A 10642-nucleotide genomic window follows, 5' to 3' on the forward strand; every position below is an offset into this window, starting at 1 on the left:
TTTAAGAAAGATGTCAATGTATGATAATATATATATATATATATATAGGGATGCACTCAGGTGCGAATAAATGTCCAGGAAGGAATATGCGAACGAATCAGCTCGCGACACGTGTCCAGATCTAATAACTTAAAAAAAAATGCGGTGGCATTTTCATAAATAATTGAACATCGAAGTGCAAGTACAATAACTTACAAGTGCACCTACTTTCACCTATAAGTAATTTTGTCTTGTTAGTATTCACTTCGCGCAGACATTCATGCACCTGGGTGTGCTTATAACAATAGGTACAACTATTTATAACTATAGGTGCAACTACTTATAACTATAGGTGCACCTACTTTCACCTATAAGTGCATGTAATTTTGCCTTGTTAACATTCATTGGTCTGAGTTCAGCAGGTAGTAATATCCCAGAAAACCACTCGCAAACATTCATGCACCTAGGTGCAACTACTTATAACTATGTGTGCAACTACTTAGAACTATAGTTGTAACTACTTATAACTATAGGTGCACTTAGTATTGATGCTCAGAGTAAATTTTACTTGCACCTATAATACATTTTACATGCAGTTGTAATACATTTTACTTGCACTTCGATGTTCAGTTGTAAAATCAGTGTTTCTCATCCATTAGATCTGGACACGTGGACCGACAGAATCCATTCCTATTTCGCGCCCGGGCGAAGCATTCGCACATGAGTGCAATTCTATATATATATATATATATATATATATATATATATATATATATATATATATATATATATATATATATATATATATATATATATATATATAAAAGAGCCCAAGAGAGTTAGGCCTATAGGTGCACTTAGTAGTGATGCTCAGAGTAAATTTTTACTTGCACCTATAATACATTTTACATGCAGTTATAATACATTTTACTTGCACTTCGATGTTCAATTGTTTGCCTCTGGCTTTTTCGTTAAATATTATATTTTCCGTTAATTTCTGTTAGTTCACCGTTAACTTACTAATTGATTTCAATAAGAAATGTCTTAGGTTCGAACCACATCCCAATCAAAATTGGCATAATTAGTACTCTATTTTACTCTTATTAAATTAAATAATAATTTAGTAGCTACAACAAAAAATAATACATATGCATTTCTTTAATTTAGAACTAGTAGTTCCACCCGTGCGATGCACAGCCATATATGTAATCAATATAATATATATTATCGTATAAAAAAAACCAGTCATGCAAAACATTTCCAGTGTATTAGACATTATTGAATACTTCTTTATACACGACATTTGTTGTCGTATTTTTATATTGTACATTTTCGTCATAAATGAGTATTTTTAATCCCTTAGGATTATTAACTCTTGACAATGCTACATACATTTGACCATGATTAAAAACCGGTATCTTCAAAAACAAACCTACATTTGAAAGTGTTTGCCTCTGGCTTTTATTTATTTTCATGGCATATGACAACACTAGCGGAAATTGCTTTCTTTGGAACTTAAAAGGCAATCTTGGATCTGAAGGTGTTAATGACATCCTTGGAATTAAAACTTTTGTACCAGCACTTGATCCGGATAGTATCTTAGCTTCTATAATATGATCAACCAACATTGAAATAATCACCCTTCTATAATATGATCAACCAACATTGAAATAATCATCCTTGTACCATTGCACAATCCCAATGAGTGATCAATATTTCTCAAAAGCATAATTGGCGAGCCAACTTTTAGAGTCAAAGAGTGATTTGGAACTCCAGAACATCGTAAGCCATTTAAAAATTCCGGGGTGTGCAGATCAGCAAGCATGTCAACATTCAAATCATATTTGCATACTGAATCACAACTGAGATACGTCCTTCCTGCAGCATTGTTATAGTCATTCATGTATTCATTTATTGTATCTACAACATCCAAAGTTGGCGCCAAGATCGCACGATCTTTTAGATATCCATGATCTCTGTTGCCACTGCGAAACATTGGGAATGTGCTATCAACAATTGTAGCAATGGGATCCAACCCACACGTGAGCTAAAATTGTTCAGGAATATTTATCTCAGATTCTCCATCCATTGAATCACCAATTGTTCCATCACCTATCTTAGCAATCCAATTTGCAAAATCCTCAATCTCTTGAACTTCACTATCTGATTTCAAAGCCCTAAGCCATAGATTCTTTGTTAACCTAAAAACCTTACAGCTTCTCCAAAGATAGGATGATATCTTGCCCGTGCCCTTTGGAACTACTGGTAGAATCTGTCGGAAATCTCCACCTAACACGACGGTTTTTCCACCAAAAGTCATATCAAAGCTGTTTGGATTTTTGGCACGCATTATATCTCTCATAGATCGGTCCAAAGCTTCAAAGCAAAGTTTATGCATCATTGGTGCCTCGTCCCAAATGATCAACCTACTTTGCATGATCAACTGTGCCAAAGGACTGTTTTGGCTTATATTGCAAGTTGAATCTTCATTAACAGCGATTGGTATTGCAAACCTTGAATGTGCAGTTCTTCCGCCAGGTAATAGAAGAGAAGCTATACCACTTGATGCAACGTTTAAAACTATCTCGCCTTTTGACCTTATAGCAGAAGACAACGCTCTCCACAAGAAAGTTTTTCCCGTTCCACCGTATCCATAAACAAAAAAAAAAAGTCCTCCAAGATTATTCTCAGCATCTTGTAATACGTTGTCATATATTGTTCTTTGCTCTTCAGTTAGTTTCTCCACCAAAGTATCATTCTCTTCCTTCATGACATTAATCTCATATGCTAATTCCTCCATGATCAACCGATTGGTTGTTCTAGAATGATTAACTAAATCTGGTATCGGCATGGACTGAAAGTCTTTCAAACTCTTTCCCATAGCTGAAAGCATTATTTCTATCTCGATAAGTGCAAAATTCTTCTTCTCATCTTCAGATATAATCAAATCTATGACAATATTATTAACACATATAAGAAGTTTGTTTATAAAAATTATTTTTAGCAGTAATATGAAGAGAATAGAATACATGTAATTTCCAATTGTTCTCTAATCTTGAATTGTGCATCGTCGGACAAATGAATCCAAGCAGCTTCCCACACAACCTCTGGTTTGGCTATTGAGTTTGAAATCAATAGAGTTACAAACAATCTTCTCAAATGCACCGCTGTGGCCCAATGACTTGCTTCTTCTATAGCATGAACATATTCCCTGTCATCATCAACTAATCCTCTTGCACAACATGCATCCCTAAAAGATTCATATTGGACGCCATCCACTGTTTTTATATCTAAATAACTTGTTGGACCTTTCACTTTATTCAAAAGACACCTCAAATAAAAGATCTCCCCTGACCCCGGAGGTACATAGAATACTCTACCGATTGAAAATCCTCTTTTCTTTGGCTGCCATTTTCTAATATCTTTCTTCCATACAAATTTCGTTGGCATTTCAGCATATGTGAGCTTCCTTGCTTCCGGGTAGGTTTTATTTGCTTCGAACCATTGTAGGAACATGCTTTGTAAGATTGTAGGTCGACTGAGTATGTTATCAACAGGATCATCGTCTGCGAAACAACACTTTGTTGATTCGGCAAGTGAAAGCTTAATCGTTCCACTGATGGTGTCCTAAATTGTATATCAAAACCGAACAACCGCCATGGAGCTTCACACGGCGATATGTACCTACAATCATAGTACATACTGATTTCATCAATAACTTGCTGTCCCTCTTTGTCATTGTTTGTTCTATAAAACTCTGTTGTGACCCTTGTTCACATACTTGAACAAATACTTGATTGGACGAGACTGATTGCACCATTTAACATTAATATGAGCCCTATACTTTAACAAAAAATGCCTATTGTGGGGTACCACTAGGGCTGTCAAAGTGGGCTAAAACCCACGAGTTGGCCCGCACCCGCCCCACTACGGGGCGGGTTAGGGCTTTAAAAAAACTGGCCCTCAAAAATGCGGGCCTAACGGGCTCGGCCCGCGCAGGCAAACCCTCGTGGGTTGCGGGCCAGCCCGCAGGCCGAGCCTTAAAAAAAAAAAACTTGAACCTTTAATTCTTTTTTGAGTAGAAATCAGAATAAACCCTATACCCTACGCCCCTTACTCCTTTATATATTCTAATTTCTAAATAATTTCTAATTAAAAAAACAGACTTACAGACCTCACGTCTCTTCTCTGCGATTCGCGAACCCAGAGGCCAGAACACTGAACACCGCCCAATCGCCCACCGCCGTTCACCCATCACCGGCCGACCATACGTCCTCGCCGATCGCCACCGTCCACCACTAATTTGATTTCTTCTTCTTCTCCGAGTCAGTCTTCGAGTTTCGGGTAAGTTGTCCTGGGATTTGTCTGATAATTTTTGAAAGTATAGAAAAGTTTATAATTCAAATAAAAATTGAACACTTCTAGTTCTAGCTAATATTTAATTTTTTCGTATATAATAGTTAAGGGTTGAAGTCAATTTCCTATATATTGCTTACAGCTTACAAGCAAGCCTCTAGATATATTCAAAATAGTTGTGGCTCAAATTTCCAGTTTATATTGAAAGTTTTTATATGATATCATATTATCTTTAGGACTAGGGAAATTGAATTACCCCCAAATAGAGGAATGTTAAATTAACATGCTTCAACACTGTTAAATAGAGTTGTGTTAAATTAGCATGTTAAATAGAGCTCATTGAGTTAACATTGTTTTAATATTTTTTAATGGCAGGGAGATGGATTCTCAACAGCAAAGTTCTCCAAACACTTATATCAATGTTGATTGTGAAGTTAATATGCCGGGGGACAGACCGGTTTCACCTAAACCTTCAGAACAAGCTGAAAATTTAGAATCACAAAAAAGAGGTAAGAAAAGACGTCAAACTTCATATGTGTGGAATCATTTTGATGTAATTGAAATTGGTGATAAACAAAGAGCTAAATGCAAATATTGTCATAAAGATTATATGATGGGATCACACCAATATGGAACATCAACTTTATCCCGTCATTTAGCTTCTTGTAAAGTAAAGCATAAATATAATGATGTGGGTTCCATGTTAATTGATCATGAAGGAAAGTTGCATGCCAAAAAATTGATCATAATGTGGTCCGTGAAATGATAAGCATGAGCATTATTGAACATGATTTGCCGTATTCTTTTGTTGAATATAAGATAATTAGAGAGTTGCACAAGTATTTGAATTCTGATTACAAATTCATAAGTAGGAATACAGCAGTAGCAGATGTTTATAAGTTTTATGAGAAGGAAAAAGAGAAACTAAAGAGTAACTTGAAAAGAATTCCTAGTAGAATTTGTTTGACTTCTAATCTTTGGACAGCATGCACAGTTGAGGGATATATTTGTTTAACTGCTCATTATATTGATAGTAATTGGAAGTTAAACAATAAAATATTATCCTTTTGTGCTATGCCTCCCCCACATACTGGTGTTCAGTTAGCTAAGAAGCTTCTAGAATGTTTAAAAGAGTGGGGAATAGAGAAAAAATTGTTTTCTCTTACTTTGGATAATGTTTCTGCTAACGATACTATGCAAAATATCTTGAAAGGACAACTATGTTTACAAAAGGATTTGTTGTGTAATGGGAAATTTTTTCATGTGAGATGTTCTGCACATATATTGAATCTTATTGTGCAAGATGGGTTGAAAGTGGTGGGTGATGCTTTGAATAAAATTCGAGATAGTGTGAAATATGTTAAATGGTCGGAGGGGAGGATGAAAGTGTTTGAAGAATGTGTTGAGACAGTTAGTTGTGCCCACTAGATGGAACTCAACTTATAAGATGCTTGATAGTGCTATTAAGTACCGGCGTGGTTTTAGTAGTCTTCACTTGCTTGACACTCATTATAAGCATTGTCCTTCAAATGAGGAGTGGGCTAGGGGTGAAAAGATTTGTGAATTTTTGATGCCTTTTAATGAAATTACAAAATTGATTTCGGGTTCAACTTATCCTACTTCCAACTTATACTTCATGCAAGTATGGAAAATTGAGCTTTTGTTGAAAAGAAATTTGAATAATGAGGATGTAGTTCTTAGAAACATGGCTAGTAGCATGAGAGTAAAGTTTCAAAATATTGCCAAAATTTATTGGTTCCATTGGTAAATTAAGGGTGTGTTTGAAAACCCAGAAAATAACTTCCGGAAAATGTTTTCCGAGTTGTCAGTGTTTGGCAAGAGGGGGAAAATGAGGTCAATGGAATAGTCAAAGGAAAATATGTATGCCCGGGCCTAATTTTTTGCGGGCTTTTGTGAGTCGGCCCACCAAACCCGCAAGCTAGGGTTCATGAAACCAAAGCCCGCTCCATGCGAGTTGACGGGCCGGGCCGATCCTCGATTTTTTTTTTTTGAATTCAAAGTTCAAAAAAATAAGTAAAGTCTACAAATAATATTAATTTTTTCATATTTAAAAATTAAAAAAAAATTACATTTTTTAAAATGTTAATTATATATATATATATATATATATATATATATATATATATATATATATATATATATATATATATATATATATATATATATATATATATATATAAGAGTGATATTCACAAAAGGATCTTATCAAAAGTATCAAATAATTAAAATTTTGAAGTATTCAATTTTTTCATTTTCCTACTCATTTTTTTGGAAAATGAACCAAACACACAAAGACAATTTTCCGTTGTGTAGCCAAACACTAGAAAGGAAAATATTTTCTGAAAAAATACTTATTTTCCAGAAAATATTTTCCAGAAGTCATTTTCCGAGCCTTAAATGTTTACTGAATTTTAATACTCTCACTCTCATCATGTTGTCCTGTAATTTGTTATTTCATATTTTATTGGGATGTTAATATGAACTAAAACTAATGTTTATTCAAATCTAGAAAAAAATGAATGTTATTTCTCAATTCAAAGAGTATTTCACTCTTTTGCCCATTTGAATTAATAAATTTAAATGGTATTAACTTTTGAAGTATAATATAGTATAGGGGGCGTTTGGTTCAGGTCATCTTATATTACCTAGATAATCTGAGTTTGGTAATGTTATATTATCTTGTTTGGTTCAAGTAATGAGAATATGAGATTACCTGATAATGTTATATTACCTGAAAGCTGATGTGGCACTAATGTTTCAAGGTAATGTGATTTTCGGTAATGTAATTTTTGTCAATTTTGGTCACTCCATCCAAATTGCCGACCAAATTTGGCTGGAAAAATTTAATCCAACATTTAGTCTAAAATCTGAGGGCCAAAATGGTCTTTTCTATCTTTTCTCCTAATTGGTGTTGACCCAGTCCAGAGTGATTTGGTTCGATCAAGCTGACGTTGTTGTTGTCTTTTTTTTCCCCCCGGTTGATTTCAGGCGCAGATATCCCAGCTAAGGTCGGAATATGCTACGGTCAACTAGGCAACAACCTTCCCACACCATCACAATATGCAGAGCTGATCCATGGCTTAAAGGCGAAGCGGGTCAAGATCTACGATGCAAACCTGAAAATCCTCAGAGCTCTCGGGAACTCCGACGTTCAAGTCTCGGTCATGGTTCCCAACGAGATTATCCCCAACATTTCCTTTGACCAAGCTTTAGCGGACCGGTGGGTGGAGACCAATGTGGTCTCGTTTTACAGCGAGACGAAGATCCGTTACCTCCTCGTCGGGAACGAAATCTTTAGCAACCCGCTGAACACCACGTGGTTTCAGCTCGTGCCGGCGATGCGGAAAATCCGACGATTCATTAAGAAATTCGGGCTGAGAAAGATCAAGGTGGGGACTCCGTTAGCCATGGATATGTTGGAGGCGTCTTATCCGCCGTCCAGCGGGGCTTTCCTGTCGGACATCATCGTTTCGGTTTTCAAACGGTTGTTACAGTTCCTGGACCGGACCAATTCTTTCTTCTTCTTCGACGTCTACCCATATTTCGCATGGGCGGCGCAACCAACAGTTATAAACCTCAATTATTTAGCTTCATCAACCAAATTGATTTTGCAGATTGAGAGGAAAGCTAAAGTCGAACCAGGGTCAAATGTGTCTAAACCGGGTCAACACCAATTAGGAGAAAGGATAGAAAAGACCATTTTGCCCCTCAGATTTTAGACTAAATGTTGAATTAAATTTTTTCGGCCAAATTTGACCAATAATTTGACCGGAGTGACCAAAATTGACAAAAATTAAATACTTAAGGTACTAAATTAACACTATGGAAAGTTAGATGTTGAAATTAACAAAGCCCCTACAATCATGTGACCAAAATTGAAATTTTCTCATAATAATAATAATAATATTAATAATAATAATGAAACAAATATATGTTTATATAATCAAATATAGTTTTCAAAAAAAATCAAATATACATGTGTGTATATTTATATATTTAGTTGTTTTTTTTTTTTTTTAATTTAAGCATTGATATACATTCATATATATAAATAAATAAATACACGCATATATAAATTATATATATATATGAGGATATTATAGTAAATTGATGTATATAACTTAAAATATAATCCTTAACAAAACAATGTAATATTATATTCCACAATTCATACTAAACACATAAATTAATCTTATATTCTTAAAATTTCACATTACCTTCCTGGAAGTAATTCAGGTAATCTAAGATTCTGTGAACGAAAGGCCCTTAAATTTGGTTTAACAATTGAAAATGTTTATAAAAATGAATATTATATCTTATTTTGTGTACAGACTATACAGAGTTCACTCGGTAGAGTGAAATTGTAGTCTCCCTATCTAGTATCAGAGTATCTATCCAAAACAAAAGAAGAAGAAAAGGGCTCATCCACACAGAGCCTCTAGCCATTTCCAGTTTTCAGAAATGGCTGCATCTTCCATAGCCACTCTCTTCTCCTTCTTCTCCCCCTCCAAACCGCCATCCCCTAAAGCTCCTCCGCTTCAGCTGTCTCTCTCCTCCGACTATTCCTCTTCTATCTCGAAAAGCCACAACGATGGTTGGGCCCCGCTAGTGAAAACCGCCGATAACCAACAGCAGTATCCATCGCCGCTATCCGGCAATTCCGAGCTCATGTCCGTCGTCTGCCCGTCTCTGGCGCACGCCAACACCCTCTTCTTCTCTTCCTACAACGTCGAGCTCATTGTGGATGGGGACGAGCCGGAGGAGCGGTTGCTCAACCGCTTCCGCAGAGAGGTGATGAAAACCGGACTGATTCAAGAGTGCAAGCGCAGGCGATACTTCGAGAACAAGCAGGAGGAGAAGAAGCGCAAGTCCCGTGAAGCCGCCAGGCGCAATCGTCGACGGTAACACTATTTTGTTCTTTCAATTTTGATTGAGAAACATGTTTCCTAGTTCAGTGCAGACTTCATTTTAACCACACAAACACGCATTTTCCGTGTGGATTAGATTTAATTTTATGGATAATCGATTCATTCAACTGTTTCTGACTACTTAAGATTATATTACTGTATATTGTTCTGTGATTCTATAGAACCTAATTACCAGTTTGAAATACAAGTTACTTGTACAGGTTAACTTGTTTAGATTAGGTTATGAAATTTTAACAATGTATAGTAAAATTTAAATGATTTGTATTGTTCATAGTGGCATTGAAGAATCGAATCTGTGATATTCTGAATTAAAAATTTAATGTTGAATAATTTTTTGTTCAAATGATACGTTATTCATTTGCTTCCAAGGTCGCTGATAATTTGTTAATGATCTTGTAGTCCACAGGAATAGGTTGAAACTGTATGAGAGGCTTAAGTTTTGATTCTCATTCCCTGAGACTCTGATAGACTACAAATGCATGAATTGTTTCAAGTTTGTGATAGAAAACGGGGTAAACCTGCCTAAATCAGTATAGTATAGAAGTGGATGGTTCTAGCAGGTTAAGAGGCGAGAGTAGTTTGGGTGGGTTGAAAATTAAATCATAACATATACTTTGGATGCATGGTAATGTGATATCAAAGTAGAGAAAAGGCGGCTTCCAATTCAGATTTTGTGTGCTATTAGAAGTTTGGAGAGGTTGTTGTAGCAGGACATGGGAAGTTGGAATCTGGATTCCAGATTTCCAGTAATTGATGTTCTGTGAAACCTCTGTTTCTCGACAGACAAACGATGAAAGATGCTACTTGTGTCCTTCTGGTCGCAAGTGTTTGATTCCTGATTTACAATGTTTAAGCTCTGAGGCTTTGTGCTTTAAGTGTGTTCACTGTACTATGAGTGACATTGTATTCTATGTTAATACGAAGGTTTTGGTTGATCTTGTTGTGACAGACGAAGAGGTCCCTTTGAGGATAGGCGAATGGCCTCTGCAAACAACAATGGCGATGGTAAAAAAGAGGAAGAAGACGACGACAATTGGGAACTTCCCGACAAAGACGTGCCCTTTTGATTGAATTTATTTTACAAGGATTCTGGTTGACTTTGCTTTTGAAGAGGCTTCTTATCCCTGTAAGGTTTCATGTCCTCTAATCTTCCCAATGCACTTAACTCTCTCTATTTTTCTGTGATTTCTTCTTAATGCACATGTAATTGCTTGCTTTTCTTGTTGCTTTCTGAGTTGTTAGACATCATCTAGTATCTTATGTAAAATAGTTGATGTTGTAAGTCCATCATAAGACCAATGACATGATGTTTCATCCTTACAATGTAAGGACTGTCCATTTATAATCTAATCCCTTGC

General features: G+C 35.8%; 4 protein-coding genes across 4 annotated transcripts; 2 read left to right on the forward strand and 2 right to left on the reverse strand.

Annotated features, from left to right (window-relative positions):
• Nucleotides 1–1615: 1615 nt before the first annotated feature.
• Nucleotides 1616–1975, reverse strand: LOC109149910. Its single transcript, XM_019297901.1, has one exon. It carries the CDS (start codon nucleotides 1973–1975, stop codon nucleotides 1616–1618), a length of 360 nt encoding a protein of 119 aa, XP_019153446.1.
• Nucleotides 1976–2026: 51 nt separating this feature from the next.
• On the reverse strand, nucleotides 2027–3429 carry LOC109149911. The gene is made up of 2 exons (XM_019297902.1): nucleotides 3009–3429; nucleotides 2027–2928 (listed from the first exon to the last, which is right to left on the reverse strand). The coding sequence occupies exons 1-2, from the start codon at nucleotides 3427–3429 to the stop codon at nucleotides 2027–2029; spliced, it is 1323 nt and encodes a 440-aa protein (XP_019153447.1).
• A 1285-nt stretch (nucleotides 3430–4714) lies between these two features.
• Nucleotides 4715–8075, forward strand: LOC109149912 (probable glucan endo-1,3-beta-glucosidase A6). The gene is made up of 2 exons (XM_019297903.1): nucleotides 4715–4844; nucleotides 7345–8075. The coding sequence occupies exons 1-2, from the start codon at nucleotides 4715–4717 to the stop codon at nucleotides 8073–8075; spliced, it is 861 nt and encodes a 286-aa protein (XP_019153448.1).
• Nucleotides 8076–8674: 599 nt separating this feature from the next.
• Nucleotides 8675–10642, forward strand: LOC109149994. The gene is made up of 2 exons (XM_019297984.1): nucleotides 8675–9257; nucleotides 10234–10642. The coding sequence occupies exons 1-2, from the start codon at nucleotides 8818–8820 to the stop codon at nucleotides 10349–10351; spliced, it is 558 nt and encodes a 185-aa protein (XP_019153529.1). The 5' UTR covers nucleotides 8675–8817; the 3' UTR covers nucleotides 10352–10642.

This window comes from Ipomoea nil, unplaced genomic scaffold (assembly GCF_001879475.1).
Source record: "Ipomoea nil cultivar Tokyo-kokei standard unplaced genomic scaffold, Asagao_1.1 scaffold2165, whole genome shotgun sequence".
Classification (NCBI taxonomy): domain Eukaryota; kingdom Viridiplantae; phylum Streptophyta; class Magnoliopsida; order Solanales; family Convolvulaceae; genus Ipomoea; species Ipomoea nil.

What these genes read in the sequence shown, in the direction of transcription:
- LOC109149910 (XM_019297901.1), bottom strand. Translation starts at nt 1,975, where the DNA reads ATGTTTCGCAGTGGCAACAGAGATCATGGATATCTAAAAGATCGTGCG.
- LOC109149911 (XM_019297902.1), bottom strand. Translation starts at nt 3,429, where the DNA reads ATGCCAACGAAATTTGTATGGAAGAAAGATATTAGAAAATGGCAGCCA. An exon ending in AGAACAATTGGAAATTACAT is followed by an intron (nt 2,929 to 3,008) that starts GTATTCTATTCT and finishes ATATTGTCATAG; the next exon opens with ATTTGATTATATCTGAAGAT.
- LOC109149994 (XM_019297984.1), top strand. Translation starts at nt 8,818, where the DNA reads ATGGCTGCATCTTCCATAGCCACTCTCTTCTCCTTCTTCTCCCCCTCC. An exon ending in GCCAGGCGCAATCGTCGACG is followed by an intron (nt 9,258 to 10,233) that starts GTAACACTATTT and finishes TTGTTGTGACAG; the next exon opens with ACGAAGAGGTCCCTTTGAGG.
- LOC109149912 (XM_019297903.1), top strand. Translation starts at nt 4,715, where the DNA reads ATGGATTCTCAACAGCAAAGTTCTCCAAACACTTATATCAATGTTGAT. An exon ending in TTTAGAATCACAAAAAAGAG is followed by an intron (nt 4,845 to 7,344) that starts GTAAGAAAAGAC and finishes GGTTGATTTCAG; the next exon opens with GCGCAGATATCCCAGCTAAG.